At 56.0% G+C, this 24,218-nt stretch overlaps 1 protein-coding gene across 1 annotated transcript; it reads right to left on the minus strand.

Annotated features, from left to right (window-relative positions):
• Positions 1–778: 778 nt before the first annotated feature.
• On the minus strand, positions 779–24,105 carry PLBD2 (phospholipase B domain containing 2). The gene is made up of 12 exons (XM_029922190.1): positions 23,778–24,105; positions 17,183–17,276; positions 14,036–14,194; positions 11,899–11,999; positions 11,482–11,696; positions 5,869–5,966; positions 4,207–4,367; positions 3,516–3,611; positions 3,234–3,305; positions 2,477–2,629; positions 1,873–2,035; positions 779–1,689 (listed from the first exon to the last, which is right to left on the minus strand). Exons 1-12 carry the CDS (start codon positions 24,065–24,067, stop codon positions 1,522–1,524), a joined length of 1,770 nt encoding a protein of 589 aa, XP_029778050.1. The 5' UTR covers positions 24,068–24,105; the 3' UTR covers positions 779–1,521.
• Between the last annotated feature and the right edge of the window lie 113 nt (positions 24,106–24,218).

Genomic DNA, 24,218 nt, shown 5'->3' on the forward strand with positions numbered 1-24,218 from the left:
GGGCAGCAAACCAGCAGCCCCGGGGCCCCAGAATTCTTCCCGGGGGACAGACTGGGACTAAACCAGTGCTCAGTTTGGGAAAACCCGCCCAGAACAGGATTGCTTCCAGCCTCTGCCATCCTGCCTATGTCGGCACAAAACCCCCAAAAGAGGCAAGGCAGACCCCTCTGCCCGTGACAACAGCTGGCATTGGTTGGCCAGACGGCTAAGGTCAGATGGTGACAGGCTCTGATTCGTCTTGACCTGTATCCCACAGTGGAACTTGGGAAAGTCTTGTTGGTCAAGATGGCCCCAGGACAGGACCCAGAACAAAGTAGGTGCTCAGTGAACATCTGGACGGATGGGTGGATGGATGGGTGGGTAGATGGGTGGGTGGATGGAAAATGGATGGATGGATGGAAAATGGATGGATCTATTGATGAATGGATGGGTGGGTAGATGGATGTGTGGATGGATGGATGGGTAGATGAGTAGGTGGATGAAAAATGGATGGATCTATGCATGGAAGGATGGATGGATGAGTGGGTAGATGAATGGATGGATGGGTGGATAGATGGAAAATGGATGGGTGGATGGGTGGGTAGGTGGGGGGGTGGGTTGATAGATGGTGGATGGGTGGGTGGATACAGATAGGAGGGTTAGCAAATGAATAAATGGATAGGTGGGTAGACAGAAGAACGGACAGGACAATGCATGGGTGGATGGTGGAACCCAAAGCGAAGAAGAGCAAAGGTGCCAACCCAGTTCTCCCCACTGCCCCAGAAAGCACAGCACAGGGGCCATGGCCTCTCATTTAATGGCAGCACAGCCTGCAGTTTGGTTCCGACAGCAGGGGAGCTGTGGGCACTGCCCTGAGGCCAAGGGCAGGCCCAAGTTGGGGGACAGGGGACATGAGGCTGCAGCATAGGGGCTGACACTCTCGTCTGCCCCTCAAGAGAAGGACACTCACGCCCCTCCAGCCACAAGTCACCAGAAACTTTGGTTTTTGTTTGTTTTCAAGTTTCTGTCCTCAGGAAAGCTGCCCAGGAGGGGACACCAGGGAGCTGCTTCCCAAAGGAGCAGGGGCGGGGGTAGGGAGAAGAGAGGACGGATACCAACCACGGGCAACGCCCAGGTCTCAGGGCCGAAACCCCCAAGTTCCAGAGCCACTGGCAAGCATGACACTGGGGGGCAGGGACTGAAACAGTCCCCTCCCGCCCCGGCAGGGGCCCCGAACCCCAGCCCTCAGGAGAGGCCAGCGTGAGGACAGGGCCCCAGGCTGGGGGAGCAACAGAAGCAGATGGAGCAGAGAGAGGAGAGAGAGATACAGGGGAAGGGGACCAGGACGGCACTTGCCCACCTACGGGGAGCGAAGGAGTCCGTTTGGGGCCCCACCCAGGAGGCGCCCTGGACGAGAATGACCCTGGCAGACCCAGGTCCCAGATCTGGGCACAGCAGGAGATGCAGCCCACGGGGCGCAGCGGCCAGTGGGTGGCCCCGCGGGTGGCCCCGCGAGGGGGCCAGCAGGGCAGAGACAGAGACTCAGTCCCAGGACACCTGGATGGGCGAGAACTTCCAGAGGTCGGGCTGGCCCATGTGCAGCAGGCCGCTGAAGGGCGAGGAGCTCCACTGGAACGGGGGCAGCTGGTCCCACGTGGGGCCGCTGGCCGCCACCAGCCGAAAGGCCTTGGCCAGCGCCATGCTGGTCACCTGGGGGCCAGGGCAGAAGCGGCTGAGGCTAGGCCCCGAGCCACCCCCATCCAGACGGCCCTGACCCCCAACCCCAACTTAGACCCCGACCGCAGCCCCGCGCTGACCCCCAATGACCCCGCCTTCCTCCCGGCAGCACCCCGCGCCCACCCGCCACCCCCCAGGCCCGGGGCAGGATGGCACCTTCACGTCTATGCCCCCGTGGGAGCGCTGCTGCAGGGCCTGGAAAGGGTACGAGCCGTTGGCCGGGTTCAGGTCGGAGCGGGCCGAGATGGCGTTCTCCGCGTTGGCCTGCGGGCGGCACGCTTTGCACAGCGACAGCGGGTCGTGCAGGAAGTCGTTGTACCTGGAGGTGCGGGCGGGGAGGAGGCGTCAGCCTTGCCAGGAACAAGTTGCCCGCTCTCAGGGCCCGCTCCCCCCACGCCCCCGCCGCCCGGGGCTCCCTCCCCTCTGCATCGGCATCGCGGCTCTGCCCCGGCCAGGCCAGACGCCCCTTCCTGGGGTGTAGCGTGACTTGGGGGCTCCGCCACTCAGAGCCTCACACCCACGTCCGCGTGAGTGCCTGTTAGCCCCCGCTCCAAGCTGGCTCTCGGTGCCGGGCACAGGGCACCCCCACCCGGGACTGGAGGATGGTGCCACTGGGCCGCCCCCCCCACCCCCCGCGGCTACGGTTCGCGCTGCCCTGCGACCCCGACCCCCGGGCTTGTCGCGAGGGTCACGCGGGTGCAAGGAAAGCGCGCCGAAAGCTCCACGGGACTCGGGGCTCGCGGTCCGCACCCGCACGCACCGCATCAGCCGGGTCATGGAGTCCAGGTCACGCACTAGCGACTGGTTCCGCCGGAAGATCTGGGCGCGGGGGCTGCCGTCGTAGGAGAACCAGTCCCCGTACTGGGCCACCAGGGCCTGCATCCCGCTGGCGTTGAACACGCTCTCAAAGTACCTGCGGGCACACAGACGGCCGCTCACCGCCTCTGACCACACTGGCCGTGGCCGGCGAGGCGGGGGCAGCACGGAACCTTGTCACTAACGACGGGTTCCCAACAATGTCTCATGTTGGGGGACGCGTGGATGGTGAGGTGACCCAGCTTGGGTGCTACGGTCCCAGAGACACGGGTGCCAGTGCCGACTTCACCAACAGCTGTGGAGGGCACCTCGGGAAAGCTAGGCATTGGCTCAGGGCCTCCATTTCCTCATCTGTAAAATGGGAACGGTGGCCGTGGCGACCGGGAGGTGGTCATAAGTATCAAATCGCTTGTTAGAGCAGTGAGCCCAGAGAGGTTATGATGGAGCGGCTGAGTTACAGGAGACACAGCAGACGCCGCAGGGTCCGAGGAGGCACCAGCCCAGGGGAACCCCACCCCCACATGTGGGAGCAGACCTAAGCCCGCAGCTGAGCCCCCAAACTGGCAGGGCTTTCCTGGCCAAAGAAGGGGCAGATGGCTTCTCTGCTCCACGGGGTGAAAAGACCCCCCATGGAAGGGACCCTGACCAGTCTGGAGAGCCGAGCAGGGGTGAGGCAGTGAGGGGCAGGGGAGGGGACATACGGAATGTTGTAGCTGGCCCAGTAGGTCTTCTGGTAGAGTTCCGAGGTCTTATCGGCCACCACCACCATGCCCCTGGGACCGAGAAGGGAGACGGGGCAAGACTGGTGAGAAAAGGAGAAGCTGTGGGCGCTGCCCTGCTCAAGAGCCCCTGATGGCTCCCCAGTGCCCTGGGGTAGACAGAGTCCTAAGTCTTCCCCTCTCCGTTGTGGCCTTTCCACACACGGTTCCAGCCTCCTGACCTGTCTGCCTGGAGCACCCTTCCCTCCCTCCTGAGGCACTCACGGGATCTGCTCCAGGACGGTGAGCACCCTTCTCCGAGGGCTGGGCCCGCCGGGGACAAACGCCTTGTAGTCCACGATCATCCACTGGTTGTTGTACCTGCCGTGCCCAAGGAAGTGGGACTGACCACACCCCAGGGCCACCGCCCCAGCTGTCCCCTCCCCCCAGTGCCCTGCATAGTCATGGGGTGGAGGTGGCGCAGGGGAGGTCTGACCATCTGATTGTCACCGTGACATTGCAGCTTGGCCAGACGTCCTCGGCTCTCACCATACTGCCTGCTCCAGAGGTGTCTATGGCTCCCTAGTGCTTCTTGGAACAAAAGTCTGTTTCTCTGCCCAACGTTCTAAGGCCCTGCCCTACCCACCTCCGGGGTCTCTGGCTCACAGCCCCCATCCACCCAGGCCCACTCCCTCAGACAGCCCTCCTCCTGTCTGAGGGCCTGTCCCTGGATGGAGGAGCCTGCGGGAGAAGGCCGAGGCCTTTCCTTTCCTGAGCCTCAGTTTTCCTAAGTATGAGACAAGGGAGAAGACTGTAAGACACCTTCCGACTCCAGTAGGAACCATGAGGGCTCTCCGGGGGGTGTGGGGGCACGGTCCTGCTGCTACGTCAGGTCCCCGGGGGTCTGACCGTTGGGAGGAGGGGACGCTGGTCCGTTTCTCAGGTGAGGAGGCCACCGTGCCAGCAGCCCACTCACGTGCCGCTGTTGAACTTCTGGAAGATGTCTGTCCAGCTGTCCCCGTCCAGGGCCAAGCGGTTGGCCACGATGTTGCGCACCCACTCCAGCACGCAGCCCTGGGGCTGCACGTACTTCCACAGGGCCGGGTTCCTGTTGCCGATGGTGGTCTCCAGCGTCACCTGCGGGAGGGCCGAAGGGCCACCGCGCTGAAGGGCCACCTGACTGACGCCCAGGGCGCGCTGCCACCGAGGGGCAGTCCTGCATCAGTCCCGGTCCGCACGCCGGTTATTTACAGTCCCTGGAAACCTCGGTCCTGGATCGGGGGCACGCTCCTCACTGGTTCCCTGAGAGGCTTCACGATCATGCATCCCGCTTTGTCCTGGAGAGCAGCCCCCGACAGGGCCCAGGGAGCCGCTCCGATGGACCCATTTTCCTGACCGAGTTGGTCTAATCTTTGCCCAGAGAGACAGCACCCCATTTCTACACCCTCTTGCAGTTCTGCAGGGAAGGTTGGGCAGCTTGGGGTTGTCAGCCTGGAAGACGGCCATGATCGCCATGACCTCACGGCCTTCCTGGGGGAAACGTGACAGGACTACTAACGCCTCTCTTTACTAAAAGGCAAAGGGAGGCCTGAAGAAGCTAAGAGACGTGCCAAAGGTCAGGGCTGGTACCGGATGGGCCTAGACTCTATCACCAAGCTTCTGGCTCCTAAACCAATACCTTGACAGCAACGCCAAGGTGGGAACACCTTCCTCCACTCCTTCCACCCCGTTCCTTCCTTGTCTCTCGCTCGCTGCTCTGAGCATCCAAAGCCACTGCCAGAGCTCAGACTGGTGTGGCCTGCAAAGCCCTGGAGGGGCCTGGGGAATTTTCGGCCAGAGATGGTACACAGGAGCCCGCAAACTGGGAGGGGAAACGCTCCGTCTTTGTTCCCACCGCCACCAAACGGCAACTCAGTGTCTCCTCCCATTGGTGGCACAGGTGACTGACCACCGTGGCGTGTGTGGTACCGGAGACTGTCACCAAGAGAAATCACAGGTGTCTGCCCACTGTAAAGACCCCGCCAGAAGGTAAATTTCTTGCCGGGACACCTGCCAGGGACTTGGATGAAACCTTCACAGCGGTCCTTCCCCAGACCGTCCCCTCCTTTCCCCACCAGGACTGCAGCCAGGTGGTCCCCGAGCCCACGGCCTGGCCCTTGAACCCTTCTCTCCACACGTAAGGGAACTAAACCCCACGCTTCTCCCAGAGAGCGGCAGGAAAGGAGAGAGCCCCTCCCCCAGGGAACTGGCACCTTCTTCGAGGAGGGCATTTTTTTTTTAAGCGGTGTGTTTTCCCCTCCGCACGGTGCAATCTCGGGGCTCAATGCCCCGGCTTGGGAATGTCAAGAACAGATTTCTAAACAAGTCTGGACCCCGGCCAGGAAAACTGATTTAAAACAACACGTTGGAAACATTTATTCAGAAAACCTGTCCAGGTTAGAGGGAGTATGTGGAAGGCAAGAGGCAAGGCAGCGTGAGAAACGGCAAGGTCACGGCGGAGGGAGGGACGGCTCACGCTGAAGGCACACGAATAAAACTGCAAACAGGCCCCCAAACCAGCGACGGGTTGCCGAGGAGCCAATCAGGGACTGGGGATCGGCAGCCCCGGGGAACACAGCGACATGAGGGGGACACTCACCAGCCCGCTGCCCACGATGTAGAAGTCGTCACAGGAGAAGAGGGTGCCGGGGTAGGATGAGAAGACCAGATTGTTGCCAGGAGCCAGTGGAGAGTTCACTGTGGGGGTGGAGGGGGGAGAGTGAGCCCGGGGGGGCAGGGGTACAGGTCAGACAAGCCCATCCGGGGACCCCCGCACCCCAACCCAAGATGTCAGAGCCTCTGGGTGGGAAGCAATAGGCCTGCGGGGGGGGGGGGGTCCATCCGTTCTGATGTTTAGCAAACCACGCCTGTCGCGGTGTGTGCGTGTGCGCTCTGTGTGTGCATGTAGAAAGGAAAGCCGGCAGCAAAAAAAAAAAAAAATACACACACACACACACACACACACACACACACACACTTCCCTAAAAATATATTTCATTTACTAGAACCTTTCTGGCTTTGCTTTAAAACATTTTTTTAGTAACAGTTTAGTTTCATTTAGCTGAGTTTAGTTTTGAGAGAGAGAGAGCGAGGGAGGGAGGGGCAGAGAGGGAGGGAGAGAAACTCCAGAGCAGGCTCCACGCTCAGCACAGAGCCCGACTTCCCGTCGTGAGATCAAGACCTGAGCTGAAATCAAGAGTCGGAGGCTTGACTGAGCCACGCAGGCGCCCTTCGCGTCCCCCGCCACCCCACGTTTTTTTTCTTAGTTGCAAAGACCTACCGTGAACAAAATAATTCAGAGGGCAAAGCGCAGAAGTCTGAGAGCACGGGCTTTGTTTTTGTTTGCTGGTTTTCCAGTTTTACTGAGCTATGACTGATGAATTCCTGAGCTAGAACGATGGGTCCCTGAGCTAGAACAGTGAGTCCCTGTGCTAGAACGGTGAACAGAGCTGCTTGTGTCCAGTGTGCAGTGTGAGAATCTGACGCACACCCACACCGTGAAATGATGCACAGTCAGCCCTCGAGTGTGCCCGCCACCTCGCATCGTTACCATTCCCTGTGGTGAGGGTACTTACAGTCTATTCTCCTAGCAAAGTTCAAGTGCCACGGCCCCGTTGTTAACCTTCAATCCCCAGCACTTACTCATCTCAGAACGGAAACTTTGTGCCCTTGGCCAACGTCACGTCCCCCAGCTTCGCTCCCCTCACCCCCGGCAACCACTGTTCTCCTCTCTGCTTCAAGGTTCTACCGATAAATGAGATCATACGGTATTTGTCTCTCTGCGTCTGGCTTATTTCACTTCCCATAAGGCCCTCCAGGTTCGTCCGTGTTGTACAAAGTGGCAGGGATTTTCCTTTCTCATGTCAGGTATAAGGATTTCATTTCCAAGAGGGGACGAGCGTCTGGCACACGGTGTACGGGTCACCGCCAGTCAGGGGCACCGTATCCAGACCAGACTCGTCAAGGGCCGGGCTTCGGAGACAAGGGGTCCTGGGGTGGGTGTGAGGGCACCGGGAGGGACCAAAGGAGCCCTTTCGGTATCACTAACAAATACACAAAATGACGAGGGCAAAGGCATAACTGGACAGCTGAAACCAGAGGGGAAAACAACCCACATCAATGGTGGCTCTCTGGGGGCCGGGGACGGGTTGGATTACAGGCCTCAGGTCTGCTTTGTACTCAGCCGTGTGTTCTAACATTCCACAGTGAACACACGTTACTTGTTTCAGTTATTAAAAGTTAGCGTGGGAGCTAAGGTGGTAACGGCCCAAATGTCCATCAGTGATCCCGGATAAACAAACGGTCACCCCTCCCCCCCCCCCGCCCCCCGCACAGTGGAGCACGACTTGGCCATCAAAAGGGATAAAGTGTCATTACTCAAGACGCTACGGATGAGCCTTGAAAACATCGCACTAAGTGAAAGAAGCCAGACACAAAACCATTACTGTACGATCCCATTTACGTGAAATGCTCAGAATGGGCGAGTCTAGGACAGAAGGCAGATCGGTGGTTGCCAGGGGCTGGGTGGGGGGTAAAGAATGGGGGGCGATCGCCTCCCGGGGCTTCCTTTGGGGGCGATGAAGACAATCCAGAACCAGAAGCAGGTGGTGGCTGCGTGTTCTAAATGCCACCAGACTGCTCACCTTAAAACGGTTCATTTTACGTTACGTGAGTTTCACCTCAATGAAATGAACAAATAAATACATGGAGAATTTTCTTTCCTTTTTACCACCAGAAATTTTTTTTAAATATGTGCAGGTTTATGTGAGGTTCTAGAACAGGCAACGCTCATCTAAGGGGAAGGAGATTGGGAGTGCGGTTGCCTGAAGGGTAACTACAAAGGGCCAAGGGACTTCCGGGCTGATGGAAATGTTCTTTACTGAGTGGCGGTTACATCCTGAGTGTGTGTTTAAGCTAACCATCAGTAAAGTCGATTCAAAAAAGAAAAGCTCAGCCCGGGGGGTCCTGTATCACCCGTCTGAATGTCAAAAATGGAAAGAAAAGGGGCGCCTGGGGGGCTCAGTCGGTTAAGCCTCCAACTTCGGCTCAGGTCAGATCTCACGTTCGTGGGTTCGAGCCCCACGTTGGGCTCTGTGCTGACAGCTCGGAGCCTGGAGCCTGCTTCCGATTCTGTGTCTCCTTCTCTCTCTGCCCCTCCCCGTCTCATGCTCTGTCTCTATCAAAAATAAATAAATAAAACATTTAAAAAAATGGAAAGAAAGCATCATGCCCGGTGCTGGCAAGGCTGAGGGGCGATTTACAGCCTGCGAACAGCTGTAAATGGGTCCGGCCACTTTTGGAGGCCATTTGGGTGTGTGCAGCTCGAGACGAAAATGTTTATGACATCTTTTAACCTACTGTTTCCACCCGGGGGCCCATGGGTCTTGCCTCAGCACCGTCTGAAACACCAAAGACCTGGACGTGGCCCAAGTCCTCAACTGAGAACTAGTTTAAAGTTCAGCATCCAACAGTTAAAAGGTGGGCAGAACATGACAATTATCAGAAATCGTCCAAGCTGTTGAGCAAAGAGAGCACGTTGCAAACAAGCCTATAATCTTATTTGTGTTAAAAAAAAAAAAAAAAAAAGAAAGAAAGAAAGAAAAGAAACAACCCAGAAAGCAAACGTTTAGGACAGTGAAACGCTTCTGCATAATACTGTAAATGTAGATACGCATCACCATACGTTTACCGAAATCCGTACAATCCTACTTTTCAGAATGAACTTGAATGTAAGCTACGGACTTCAGTTGATGGTAACATATGGATGCTGGTAGGTCAACGGTTAACGAACGCACCACACCAACGCAGCGTGTTTAGAGTAGAAGAACAGGGTGGGGAGGTATAGGGATTCTCAGTACTGTCTACTCAATTGATCGGTACCTAAAGCTTTTCTAAAAAATAGCCTTGGGGCCACCTGGGTGGCTCAGTCGGTTGAGCGTCCGACTTTGGCTCAGGTCATGATCTCACAGTTTGTGGGTTCGAGCCCCAGGCCAGGCGCTGTGCTGACAGCTCGGAGCCTGGAGCCTGCTTCAGATTCTGTGTCTCCCTCTCTCTCTGCCCCTCCCCTGCTCGTAATCTGTCTCTCTTTGTCTCTCAACTATGAATAAATCTTAAAAAAAAATTTTTTAAATAAATAAAAAATACATAAAAAGTCTTAACTTAAAAAAGGTTCATATATACACATCATATATGCATCCAAAAAAAAAAATCTAGACAGATCGAAAGCCACGGGTGTCTGCTCAGGAGGGGTCTGGAATTCGGGAGAAGGGTTATCACAGGAGATATGTATTTCTCTATCTACATCGCTAGATGTAGTGTGAGCAAGACCGTATTCACGTATGATTAGCATCATTAAAATCAGTGAAAGCAAATGGAAAAATAAGGTATATTTCAGTCTAGGAAAAAACATAGCCAAATATTCAGCGAAACGATCTCCTGTGGGTTGTGGGGCGTTCAAAGTGATGTGATTGTATGTGAATGTTTATCGTGTTTTTCAACTCTCTACAACACGTGTCTGACTTGTGCAGGTTTCATGTGAGTAAACTCTACTCCCTGGGTGAGGCTCTAACGCTCCACCCTGGGATCAAGAGTCGCAGGCTCTACTGACCGAGCCAGCCAGGCGTCCCCTTACGTAGGTTTTTAAAAAAGATATTACAGTGTTCACGGACCTACAGCAAGGAAGAGGATAGATCTGTGGCTACAGACGACAAAATGGATAAACCCGACAGGCATCCTGCTAAGCGAGAGACTTCAGCCCCAGCCAAGCACACGCTGCGTGTTTTGGTTCCCGGACATTCGGAATCGGCCAAACCTCATCTATGCGATAAGTCAGATGGAGATCGTGCTGGGGGGAGGCTAACCCTGGGAGCCGCACCCCGGCCTGTTCAATACCTTTTATTTTTTTTTATGTATATATTTTTTAATGTTTTATTTTTGATACTGAGAGAGACAGAGCATGAGAGGGGGAGGGGCAGAGAGAGAGGGAGACACAGAACCGGAAGCAGGCTCCAGGCTCTGAGCTAGCTGTCAGCACAGAGCCTGACGCGGGGCTCGAACCCACGAACGTGAGATCTGACCTGAGCCGAAGCCGGAGGCTTAACCCACTGAGCCACCCAGGCGCCCCCACCCCGGCCTGTTCAACCCACAAATCCCAGCTGCACACAGATGATGTGCACGCTTTGGATACATGTCGAATCAGAAATTCGCTTAAATTAACGGGCATTAGGTTGTTTCCAGACCATTACTATAGTTGACATCTTTGAACACGGTCTCTGTGCAGAAGTAGTAATGTTTCTCTAGGGACAGACCTGCGCCAGGAACTGCTGGACCATGAGAGTGACAGAGTTTGAATTTTATTAAATGCCGGCTGGTCCCTCTCCAATGTGGCGGTGCCAAGCTCCACTCCTGTAAGCCAGGGATGCGGCCATAGATTTCCCCACCACCTTGCCACCTCCTGGCCACATTCGATTTTTACATGTCGCCAAGAAGGAGGCCCTGCAAACGTCTGGCAGTGGCGACCTCTGGATGGGCACTGGGGCCAGGGATCGGGGCGGGGGCGGGCACTCTGGGGTACTTGGGCCTTAGCTGCAAAGTTTTCACATTGGACCAGAAGAACATATTTGTGTTCCCTACCTCTCAAACCCGAGCTGGCCACTGGACTCGCCCTGAGTCACGGAAGGCTGTGCCACTGTCCATCAGCCTTCAAGAGGCCTTCCACTCTTCCCCGCCCGCTGTCACATGAAGGAGCCTGCGCTCGCCCGGCTGCCCCAGCGTCTAGCTGACAGCCAAGCTCCAGACACGCGGAGGAGGCCGTCCCACCTCGGCTGACCGCAGAGGCACCAGTGACCCAGCCACCATGAGCTGGGCCTGGCCCGGGATAACACCCAGCTGACCCACAGACACGGGAGCATAAGTAAATGGCTGTTTTAAGCTTTTGTCATTTTAAACTGATTTGTTATGCAGCAATAGGTAACTGATGCATCTTGTAAAATACAAACTAAAAGGAAACAGATTATGCTTTTTAAAAAATGAGACAAGTGGCGTGCGCAGGGCTGACGGTCTGTGCAAAGGGCCCACACCGTCCTCCCACCCCTGCCCCGCCCCGGGTGCCCACACGCACGGATACACCGACCCCGCACAGCCACATGCCTGGACCCACCGCGCCCGCCCCACCCGGCACACCCACACTCACGGACCCACCGCATCCACCCACCTTGAGGGTCTTCCCGGAACTGGAACCAGTACTTCTTGATGACGCGCAGCATGTTCTGGTAGGAGCTCCAGGTGTTGTGGGCAATCAGGAGGTCACTCTGGCCGGGCAACAGCTTGATGAGGGCGGAGCAGGAGCCAGAGCCCAGGACGTGCTTGGTCTTGGTCTTGTTCAGGGCCGGCTCCAAGTCCTCCAGGTCCCCAGAGAGCTGTAACAGGCTGAGGAGGGCCGGCCACCAGAGTGTCACTGTGCCTGCTGGGGGTGCAGTCACAGGCAGCTTTCCCCGAGGAGCAAGCTGGGGGCTCTGGAAGGTCAGCCGAGCGCTCCGGGGCTGGACCAGGCAGTGGCAGAAGGGGTCTGTCTGACTGTAAGGTGCGGGGCCCTTTCCCCTACCCTGTTCACTCCGGGGGTGGCACTTACAGGAACCCCAAGGGTTTGATGGTGAATCTTCCAGTTGGAAAGGTCACACTGCTTTCGTAGCTGTCCTCTAGACCCTTCAGCTGAAGGAGGGTCAGCCGCACCTGAGGGAGGGGCAGAGGGAGGGTGAGGCAGGGGGAGGGGCTCTGTTCTGGGGACCCAGACAGAGCAGGAACTGCCCAGGTGCACCCTCGTGGCTCCAGCCAGTCCCGACCCCCCCCACCCAGTACCCACCCTTCCTGCCTTCACTTAGTTAATTATATGTCTCTTTCCTGTGCCAACCTAAATCACTCCCATGTAAGAGCCCAGTTCAAAGGCACCTCCTCCAGGAAGCCTCCCAGCCAGCCCTGACCCATTGTCAACTGCTCCCTATTCCGAGTTTAGCTACTGGCTGCACTGCTGCCTCAGGGCATGTGTCTCACGGAACTGACTTCTCATTGTCACTGTCACTGCTCTATAGCCAGGGAGATCCTCACTGTGTCCCCCGTAGGGCCTTGATCAGCGGTGGGTACACACCATGCACTTAGCATCTGCAAGATGGATGGGTGGGTGGATGGACGGACAAAAGGCTAAGATACATGGACAGTCAGGCAGGACTGAGAGATGGATGGGAGGCTGCTGCTAAGCTGAAGGGAAGGAAAGAAAAGCAATTGTCCAGATGGACGGCAGGGTGGACAGAAGGACAGACGTCTAATCAGGTGCACAGACTGGATAGGCAGACAGGACAAGACAGATCCGTTCCTTCATCTATAAATATTCAACATACCTTTACATATAAAGCACCCACTATGTGCCGGGCCTTGTGCTGGGCACTGGGAATATTGTGAACAAAGCAGATGTAGTCCCTGCCGGTCCTCACGGGGCTCGAGTCCAGCAGAAGACAGACTCTGAGTCCCTTACTAAAAGCCCACAGGGAAGTGTGGGGACCGGACAGAGGTGAGGGGTGGGGGGCGAGCCAGGCAGAGGGGGAAGAGGAAGTGCTCTTGGCAGAAGGAGCAGCAGCCCACAGGTGCTGAGGGAAGAGGTAACAAGATATCTTGTTCAAGGAACCAGGAGGTCGAGGCTGGATCACAGAGTGAGGTCAGCAAGAGACGAACTGAGGACAGAGAGGGTGCAAAAGGTGTGTGGGCATCATCCCCAGGGAACAGGGCGGCCCCTGGCGAAATTTAAGATGGGGAGTGAGGGCAGACGTGATGAGGCTACAGATGGACAGACTCACACTGACAGGTGCTTCAATGACTGATGGCCAGGAAGAAGGTGGGAAATAAAGCAGACAAGGTGGTTGGTCAGACAGACAGCTGGGCTGGTGAATGGGAGGGAGTGGTGGGGGGACTGGACAGACGCATAGACAGTGGACAGGGAGATAGGCAACCAAATGGGGCACATCAGTGGGGAGGGTGGAAGAATTGAACACTGGGCTATGATGGGGAGGTGACAAATGGGTGGGAGGGAAGAGGCTGAAAGATGGATAAGCTTGTGGGGGCGTCAATATGCAGGCAAACCAGACACACAGAGGGTGGGGTGGGAGGGAACGGTGGACAGAGAGGGAGGGGTGAATGGAAGACAGATGGATGGGTGGACAGTGGAAGGGAGAGAGGGAAGGATGGAGAGAAAGGGAAGTAGGAAGGTAGGGAGGGAAGACTGGATGGCTGGATGGATAGACGGATGGGTGGATGGGTGGGTAGATGGATGGATAAATGGATGGGTGGGCTGGTGGGTGGATGGCTGGATGGATGGATGGGCAGGCACATGGCTGGATGGATAGGGGGATAAATGGACGGGTGGGTAGGTAGATGGATGGACGGATAAGTGGATGGGTGGATGGGTGGTAGATGTCTGGATGGACAGATGGGAGGGAGGAATAGAGGGCAAGGGAAGAAGGGAGGAAGGAAAGCTGGATGGATGGACAGACAAATGGAGGAATGGATGGGGGGCTGGGTGGATGGAGAGGGAGGCAGGGAAACAGGAAGCCCTGGCCGATGGAGGGATGGACGAAGGAGGGAGTGGGAGGAAAGGGCTGGCGAAGAAGGGTGGGAGGCAGGCCGGCCGGCGGGCCAGGGCAGCAGCACCCACAGCAGTCGGGTCCCCAACACGGCCCCGGCCCACCGCCCCTCCCGCCGAGCACGGGGCGCGCACCCACCTGGTGCCAGTAGGCAGAGCCCTTGTTCCGCTCCATCTGCTCCTGCATCCACTCCAGGTTGGTCTCCAGGAAGCTCTTGAGCCTCTCGCAGTAACCGACTTCGTACTCGAAGGGGCCACAGTAATTCACCACCGTGTTCACCCAGTGCATGTAGATGAGCTGTGAGGCGGACGAGGTGGGCGCGGGCAGGGCAGGGCAGCCAGGCTGCTCCCCTCCCTGAGGACCCGGCGGGCTCCGCCCTCCGGTGCCAATGCCTCACCCCCACCCAGGCCTCCAAAGAGCCCAGGCACCCTGGGAAGCCCCCTCCACCCTGGCCGCACCTTGGCCAGCGCTGGCTGTCCTCCCCCAGCCCGCTCTCATCCCATCAGGGGCCCCATGCCTCCGGGTGCCGCCCTCCTTGGGAAACCTTGGGGAGGATCGTGCCTCCTCCATTACCAGAGACCCCCATCTATGTAGGCATTCAGTCAGTGAACTACCACACTGGCGCACCTACTGTGTCCCCTCCTAAGCACTGAGGACACAGCAGGAAGCTCACGAGCTGTGCTCTGATGTCACAGGACCAGCCTGGGCCAGCCTGCTGGGAGGTTACAGACCCCGCGGCTGACAGCCAGCCAATCCCCAGGCGCATGAGGGAGGCCATTCCAGGTCACCAGCTGCCTGCTGCCCCGCCCACCAGACCTGGTCCCAAATCCACCCAGTGCCACTCCAGCAGGGGGAGGAAAGTCCCCCCACCGCCGGCACGACGGAGAAGAGGCCGGCTGCCCGTAGCTAGCAATGGCAGCGCTCTGCGAGACATGACAGTCACCCCCACGGCAACTCTGTGAGGAACGTGTTCCCACCACCCCTCCCCCATATTATAGCCACAGGAACCGGGGCGCAGGAAGGTGAACACCTCACCCAAGGGCATCTAGGTAATGGATCAGAGTCAAGACCTGAATCACGGAAAGACGCAGATTGGTAATTCCCCAAAGCACGGGCCAAGGCTGGCGAGTTAACCCCCAGCCACATCCCTCACCACACCGGAAATATTCCCAAGATACACGGGCCAGTGAGGGGACCGTGGCAGCAGCCAGGCCCCTGAGACTGACCTCTTAGGGACCCCCATTCCACTGCCACCTCCCTGAAACACACCAAATTCTACCCAGCCCTCAATGAGATGCCACCTCCACCATGCAGCCTTCCAGAAGCATTTCCCAAGTGCCTGTCCTACACCAGTGACTGGCCTGGGTGTGGGGACACAGCTGGGGACAGGACACCGTCACCACTCACGAGAAGCCCCCGGGGCCAACAGCGGAGGCAGCAGAGCCTCTGGGCAGACAGAGCGGGGTCTGAATGCTGGCTTCTCTGTGGACAGGCTGAGTGACCCTGGGTGAGTAATCTCCCTTCTCTGAGCCTCAGTGGGATGTGCAGGATCAGGTTGGGGATTCCTTCCAGGGGAGCCCTGGGGCCCTGCCCCTCGTGCTCCTGGCCGGCTATGGGCCCCGAGACGGGGAATCAGGTTTCCTTCACCACTGAGCACCCCAAGCGGCACAGGCCCGGCGTCTGAGCAGCTCCCCGGACACCAAGGTCCCAGGAGGGCGTCCCAAACTGCTGCTGGGTGTCAGAACCAGGAGCATGAGTTGGGGTTTTTTTTGTTTTTGTTTTTGTTTTAATGTTTATTTTTGAGAGAGAGAGAGACAGAGTGTGAGCAGCGGAGGAGCAGAGAGGAAGACACAGACACAGAATCTGAAGCAGGCTGACAGCTCAGAGCCTGACACCAGGCTTGAACTTATGAGCCATGAGATCATGACCTGAGCCGAAGTCGGACGCTCAACCAACTGAGCCACCCAGGCGCCCCAAGAGCGTGAGTTTTATAAAGGGTGTCCCACTGCGTGCTGTCGCCTGTCACGTGCTCGTTCCCTCTCCCCCTCCAGCACCTGGGACACATCTCTGCTGCTCGTGCCTCATCAAGGCTCTATCATCGGCTCTCTATACCGCTATCTGGGCACTCAGTCACCCGCCGGGGGCGGGGGCATCTGGCTACTGCCACCTCAGGGCCCCTCAGGCGCATCCTTGGGTCACCTAGGGCACAGCTAATGAGCTGAGATGGAGGGTGTGGGTGGGCTCGACTCTATTACTGCCAAATGATTTTCCCAACCGGGCATCACACCTCCACCCACACTGGGGGCACTATGTCACCACACGGCCGCACTACGTGATACAGACTGACTTCCGAAATGTAGGAGACCCCTTTCACAGAGCCCCAGAGCACAACCCAATGAATAGACTAAAAGCCACTGAATTGTACATTTTAAAATAGTGAGTCGGGGCGCCTGGGTGGCTCAGTTGGTTGAGTGTCCGACTTCGGCTCAGGTCATGATCTCGTGGTTTGTGAGTTTGAGCCCCAAGTCAGGCTGTGTACTGACAGCTCAGAGCCTGGAGCCTGCTTCAGATTCTGTGTCTCCCTCTCTCTCTGCCCCTCTCCTGTTCATGCTCTGTCTCTCTCTGTCTGTCAATAATAAATAAACGTTAAAGAAAAATTTTTTAATTTAAAAAAAAAACAGTGACAGGCACCTGGGTGGCTCAGTTGGTTAAGCGGCCAACTTCGGCTCAGGTCATGATCTCACAGTTTGTGGGTTTGAGCCTCGCGTCGGGCTCTGTGCTGACAGCTCAGAGCCTGGAGCCTGCTTCGGATTCTGTGTCTCCCTCTCTCTCTCTCTGCCTCTTCCCCCTCCACGCTCTGTTTCTGTCTCAATAATAAACATAAAAAAATTTTTAAAAATAGTGCGTTTTATGGCATGTGAATTATATCTCCACATAAATGAATGTGTATAAATGTAAGTCGCATTTAGGCTAACGGGTGCCTCTGGGGGTCAGGGCTGGGTCTCAAAAGTATCAGTAACACCCTTAGGTTTTCGTCTGGAGGTTCATTGTATCGCTGTGCTTTATGACTTGGAACATGTTATGAATCTCTTATAGGGATCAAATAGCACCTAGTCTGAGTTTCCCAAGAATGCACGTGAGCGTTGCTCCCCAGGTAGGTGGAGGGCTGGGGGCAGAGGCAGGGGCCCCTCTGCACACGCTTGACCTCAGAGCCCTTCAAGCCCCCTGGGGGACACGCAGGGTGGGGCAGGGCAGGAGCCCCAGCTGCCCCCCATCTGGCCTTACCTCCTCAGACACGGAAGCCTCCACCACGCCCGCCGCGTAGGCCTGCAGGCTGTCATTGTAGCGGCCGTTGGTGCGCAGCTCCAGAAAGGCCCACCTAGAAGGGAGGACAGGGGACAGCTCATCAGTGGGGGGGGGGGGGGGGAGACAAAGCCTAAGAAACAGCAAGAGGAACTGCCGTTCACGTGAGAGTCCATCAAGAGGGCTGCTGTGTCAAAGGGCACACGTATGTTTCATTTTAATAAACAACATGTGTCCCCCGAAACCTGGACTGAGCCAAGTCCCACACCCCACAATCCTATCAGCCGGTGGCAGTTGAGGGCTTCCTCTGTGCCAGACGCGGATCTAGTCACTTCTTCTCTCCTAACTCATCCCCATCCGACAATCCGACCAGGTCGCCCTGTTACAGCCCATCGCACAGAAGAGGAGGGGGCAGAAGTTAAGGCACAGTTACGTCACTGCTGTGGGGGCCTGCGCTGCTGCTCTCCCCGCCCCTCGTGACTGCGCCTCTGCCGTGTGACTTTGTGGGCCCTCCGACCAGTGGCCAAGTCCTTCCTCGCCCCATGGAGGTGGGCTCGGTCATGCCACAGGACTTGCTTTGGCCAACAGAACATGGATGGAAATGATCGTGTGCCAGTTATAAGATTAGCCTTCAAGAGGGCACCTGGGGGGCTCAGTTGGTGAAGTTTCTGACTTTGGAACAGGTCACAATCTCACAGTTCGTGGGTTCGAGCCCCGTGTCAGTCTGTGTGCTGACAGCTCGGAGCCTGGAGCCTGCTTTGGATTCTGTGTGTCTCTCTCTGCCCCTCCCCTGCTCATGCTCTGTCTCTCTCTGTCTCTCAAAAATGAATAAACACTAAAAAGAAAAAAAGAGGCCTCTTTTTTTTCTACTTGCCCTCCTGTGTCTCTGCTACTGATGTGAGAACATGCCCCAGGCAGCCCGCTGCTCCCAGAAACACGAGAGAAACACGGAGCAAACCAGGTCTACAGACCCATAGCACAAAACAGAGCTGTCGGCGCTGGCCCACGGATCCATGGGGATACTTGGTTATTTTCGAAACCACTGGGTCTGGCGGGTGTTTTGTTAGACAGCACTGCTGCCCAGTACTAGCTGATACATTTCACAACGGTTATAGAGCTAGCAACGGGCAGAACCAAAATTCAATTCCAGGCAGTCTGCTCCCATTCCCCCTGGGAGGCAGCACTTCCCAAACTCAGATGTGTAATTCTGTCAATAAAAGACCTTGTTCAGAGGCAGATTCTGATCAGGAAGTCGGGCCAGACCTGAGGTCCTGTATTCCTAACTAACAGACTGCATTGTCACAATGTACCCCCTCCTTGCTGGAAATGATTCCTACTAATCTTTCTCCTCTTTGCTAAGGCAATGGTCAAGACGGTCACACAATCCCAATCCCATCATGTTGCCTCCATTATAATCCTGTCATCAGTTAAATCACACCTGTTTTACATGTTTATTGGTCACTCCTAGTTCTTTGGTTCTTGAGCTTTCCTCTTTTCTGCCTGTGTTTATCTTTTCCTATTGATCTGTGAAATTCGCTATATACACATTAGCCCTCCACTTGTCACTAATACTTAAAATATGTTTACATTTTCATTGATTTTTTTTCCGCTTTTGTTTTTGCCACACAGAGGGAGGTTTTCGTGTTTGTGCAGCCAAATCTATCGGTCGTTTCCTGTATGGTTCTTGATTTCATCATTGCTCCAAGGACGCCACACTATTCACCCTGGTGACTGCCATACCTGGGGGGAAACAATTTCTGCGAAGAAAATAAGGACAACAGGGAGATGCTAACGAGAGCGTGAGGCAAAACTAGACAGGCAGGCTCTGCAAGAATGGTCTCGTGGGGAGGCGGCTCAAAAGCCCCCGAAGGAGTCCAGGCCAGGACAGCTCAGCCCCAGAGAAGATGCTGGAAAGGAACAGACGATCAAAATGTGCACACCTGATACTTTTGGCAAGCAAGCCTCTTTGAGAACCTCCTGGGTACGGGACAGTGAATGACATGCAGGCCGGGCCTTCTGAGCGCTAATGCAGGGGATGGCACGTGAACCGGGAACGACACAACAGGGAGACTGGGCGGATGAGGCAAGAGTGCCATGTGCTGACGAGGTGTCAGAGACAACATTAAAAACACAGATCAGGGGCGCCTGGGTGGCTCAGTCGGTTGAGCCTCCGGCTTCGGCTCAGGTCAGATCTCACGTTCGTGGGTTCAAGCCCCGTGTCAGGCTCTGTGCTGACAGCTGGCTCAGAGCCTGGAGCCTGCTTCCTGTTCTGTGTCTCCTTCTCTCTCTGCCCTTCCCCCTCTCATGCTCTGTCTTTCTCTGTATCAAAAATAAATAAAACATTAAAAAAATTAAAAAAAAAACACAGATCAGGGGCGCCTGGGTGGCTCAGTCGGTTCAGCGTCTGACTCTCGGTTTCAGCTCATGTCATGATCTCACGGCTTCGTGAGTTCAAGCCCCGCGTCGGGCTCTGCGCTGATGGTGCAGGGCCTGCTAGGGATTCTCTCTTCCCCCCCTCCCCCACTCATGCTGTCTCTGTCTCTCTCAAAACAAATAAAGAAACTTTAAAAAATTCTTTTTAATTAGAGAAGGGCAATTGGTGGACTCAGCATATCCCTACTTATGAAAGCATTTTACACACACACACGCATATGCATTCCTATGCTTATATGTAGGTATACATACTTAAGTCTATTGATGCATAGAAAGTTCTGGAAGAAAGAGCTAACACTGGTTCTACATGGGGCTATTTACTTCATGCATCCTGTCTTAACTTTCTAAACTGCTGGGATTTTTACCACAAAAATTACTTGTATAATAATTAACTACTTGTATAATCCAATTAATTGCTTATGTAACTACTTGTATAATCCAATTAATTACTTCCAAAATTTAGAAGAGAACTGAAACGAGGAAGAATAAGCAGGAAATGATAACCCCACACCCTCCGCCCCCATCTCCCGGGGTGCCGCCTTGTTCCAAAGGACAACTGAGCTGATTGCATTGGGGTGGGTTTTGATTCCTTTGCCCTCAGAAAACCCAGGTAGATGGGTCTCCATGATCTCCCGAGCACTCTGCGTCAAAAGAAGTTCCCATTCAAGGGGCTTTGGTCGAAGCCACCAGATTTCAGGGCTGGAGCCCTGAGGCTGATCTCTGAGGATTCCTTGGGTGCCACAGGCCCTAAAACCAATCAAATGATTTTTTTTTAATGTTTACTTTTTTTATTGGGGGGGAAGGGCAGAGAGAAAGGGAGCCGGAGAATCCGGAGCAGGCTCTGCGATGTCAGTGCGGAGCCCCAGCGCAGGGCTCCATCTCACCCGTGATCTGAGCCAAAACCGGGAGTCGGCCTCTTCACCGACTGAGCCACCCGGGGCGCCCATCCAATGATTTCTTTCCAAAGTTGTCACCATCCTCACCGCAGAGATGACGCAGGCAAAGAGCCCAAGTCTCTCTGATAGTGAACCAGACACTCGGCCTCACTACCCTTCCCTGCCGTTCCAGCCCCAGCTTTCGCATCTGTAAAATGAGGAAGCTTGAATGTCGGCAAAAGGCCTCTGGATTCCCTCGCTCCTGTGCTGACAACTTTGCAAAACTCTACCCGGATCCCTGGTCAGAAGAGAACCACTCACAAGAGTCTTTCTCAAGTTTAATGCACCCATTAGCCTGTGCTCTATTAAAGAACCGTCTTTTCTGTTTATTTGGTTCTAAAACAGCTGATCTTTTAGAGGTAAATCAACAGAAGTCAATAAATGCTGTTCTGTTTTGTTCTTAATGCACTCATTTGACAAAAAATAAAAAGTTGGCAGTACTAATCTATTCCCTCTTTTTTTCTGGAAAGTTTACGGGCCACACTGTGATTTTACACTGTCAGTACCGAATGCCTGACAAATCCAGGGACTGAAGAGGCCACATTTGAGAAAAACCAGCCTATTCCTGTGAGATGAGCCGGGGGCACAAATCTCCCCTGGTCACCACGCCCTGCTTCAGGGCACAGAGAACCCTGGACCCCGTCCGTATGGAGGCTACCCTACCTTACCTGGGGCTGTCACTCCTTCCTCATTCTTGATGGACTATGTTTATCTTTGCTCGCTTCCAAGAACAGTAGGATGGTATTCATCCATTTGACAAGTTTCTGCATGTTAGTTGCTGGATTGGGGTTGGTTCTCTGCTTCTTTTTTTCTTTTTCTCAAAATTTATTAACATTTATTTATTATTGAGAGACAGAGAGAGAGACAGAGCATGAGCAGGGAGGGGCAGAGAGAGGGGGAGACAAAATCCAAGCAGGCTCCAGGCTCTGAGCTGTCAGCACAGAGCCCGACGCGGGGCTCGAACCCACAAACCACAAGATCGTGTCCTGGGCAAAGTCGGACAGTCAACTGACTGAGCCACCCAGACGCCCCAGTTCTCTGCTTAATAGGTTATATTTGTGATTTGTATCAAGCAGCTGAGGGAGGGGTGGACAGAGAAGGGGGAAAAGGTAGCACTTGGAGAATTCAGCCTCCTCAGCACCAAGGTCAGAGCCAAACTGGCTAAGGCTCTGCCTCCTGGGGCAGCTCAGACGCCCCGCACCAAATCCTAAATGTTTCAGGCCTCATGGGGAGTTTTGGTCCAAGGTCAGATACAGCACAGCCGAGAGCGGGCAAACTATGTGGAAAGAGGATGTGGAATTTAGCCAGGCAATCCTAGGATCCCCTGTGGCGAAATCTGGGGGACAGAAGGAGGAGAGGCTTCAAGTCCAGGTAAACAAGAGTCAAAACAACCCTGGCCTCCGTCCTTGGAAAAATGAGACGGTCACCCACAGTTCGGAGGTTCTGCTGATCGGGGGTCAGAAAACCTCACATGTCGTTTGTCTCACCTCCGAGTTCTAAGAGGCTGTTTTGAAGCGCCTCAGTTTCCCTGCCTCAGGTACGGTTCTCCTTATATCAGGGCCCAGGTGCTAAATGGGAAGACTGGACAGAAAGAACCCTGGAAAAGGGAGGTGAGAGCGAGAAGTATAGAAGAGACCTGGCCTCTTGTCCCAGGCCTCAGTTTCCCCAACTATAAAATGGGGGCAGAGGATACCCACTCCTTTCTTTCACTTATTCCTTCCTTCAGTAAACAGAGGCGCTTTCTGTGACCCCCACTGAATATCCCTCCTGCCTTTCAGAGGAGGAAATGGGTTCAGAGAGGTGAAGGGATTTACCCAAGGTCCCACAGCAAAGGAGCGGGCCTGAAAGACCTTTCCATCCAGCACAATCAAGGAAGCCCTCTCTCCACGTCTGTTTTCCAGAATTCAGAGCAGCACAGCCCAGTGGGGCCTCCTGAAGACAAAGCCCCCGCCCCCTGCTGGGCCTCACCTCTGTGCCTCCTTCCTAGGTAGCATTCGGGCAGAGATCTATCATGCCATCTTGGCTTTGTTAGGGCCCAAAACATGTATGAGTCAGCAAAGAAAGGGTAACCAGATTCCAGAGTCACAGGGCCACAGAGCTCCGTGTGGCCTCCTCTCCTTGGGAGCCTTCCCAGATTAGCCCCACCCACCGTGTCTGCAGCAAATCCTTCCTCACAGTGTCCCCTCTCTCTGATGCCCCCCCCCAAGCCCCACAAAGCACCAGAATGGGGGTGTCCTCCATGTCCTGCAGGAATTAATGCGGGCCAGCAAAATGGATGGAGCAGCGGGAGGGTGGCAGAGGGGAACTTAGGGTTCACGACGACCCCCAGCACAGCCTTGACCCAGGGCCTGAGCCCTGCTGACAAGCCTTTTAGGCACTCTGCCCACTCCCACGGACGTGGGTTTCCCTTCTGGCACTGTCTGCCTCCCCACTGAATCGAGACCCTCACCTTGCTCGGCTGTGTCCCCAAGGCCAAGTAGATCAGGTGAGTGAAGGAATGAATGAATGAATGGGCACAAGCCCTGGTACAGGGCCAGATGAGGGTACCTCCCGACAGAGCACATTCAAAATCTGAATCACAGAAATAGGAGCCCAGAGAGGCAAGGGGGTCAGAGCAACAGCCGGAATCCCAGCGATGAGGACGGCCACCGTGACTCCCAAGGACTGAGCACTTGGCTCTATACTATCTGGCCAGGGGCGAGAGAGGACCAGGAGAGAGGAGAGAAAGGAGGAGCCGAGTCCAAGCAAAAATACTATCTGGGTTTATGTGAATTTAGGGCCCTTGCCCTAACAGAGGCAGGAAGCTGGCACCCATGGGGTAAGCCACCACAACCAAGGAAGTGAGTTTCTCTCTTGAAGCGTTATCAGCAGCTTTCTGGCCCGAGATGGGGGACGGGGGGTGGTGGGTGCTGCGCCGACCTGATCCAGATGGAGTCACTGGGGTCTGGGTGGCAGGGATCTGATCTCTAGGGTAACGGAGGTACTGTCGCCCTTGGCTGAAGGCAAGGGGCTGGTCCCCACAAGCCAGGGATGCTGCATTAGCCCCCACTCAACCAGGGATCTTGTCCCGAGGGCTGTGCCGCAGCCTCAGAAGCGGGAAAAGTGACCCTCTGGGCGACAGGGGCACTGTTCTGGGGGCAGGTGACGCTGGGTGTCCATGAAACCCTCTCCCACGGCCGGTCCCGCGGGGGGGTCGGCTCAACCCTTACCCGGTCTCGCGGATGGCGTTGGTGAGGTTGGCCCAGGCCACGGCGTCAGGATGGCGGCCATCCACCAGTTGGAGCTGGCCGGTCTTGGCGTCCAGGAGCACCGAGCGGCTTCGGGAGGCGGGTGGAACCGGCCCGTCGGGCCCCCACTGGCGCTCTGAGATCGAGATCGCGCCCGTCAGGCCGCTCAGGAACAGCCCGACCAGCAGGGCCAGCACCAGGGCCAGCGCCAGCGCCCGAGTCAGCGCCCGGGCCAGGCGGCCGCCGGGGGAGCCGTACATCGGGGCCACCATGACGGCGCGGAGCCACCGCAGCCCGGCTCACGTGACTGCACTCCGCGGCCGCGGGGCGGGCGTGGGCGGGGAGAGGGCGGGGCGTCGTATGGGGCGGGGCCTGGGCGCGCTCTTCCGGGGTGGGCGGGGCCCGTCTTAAAGGGCCCCGATG

The sequence above is a fragment of the Suricata suricatta genome, chromosome 14 (genome assembly GCF_006229205.1).
Source record: "Suricata suricatta isolate VVHF042 chromosome 14, meerkat_22Aug2017_6uvM2_HiC, whole genome shotgun sequence".
NCBI lineage: Eukaryota > Metazoa > Chordata > Mammalia > Carnivora > Herpestidae > Suricata > Suricata suricatta.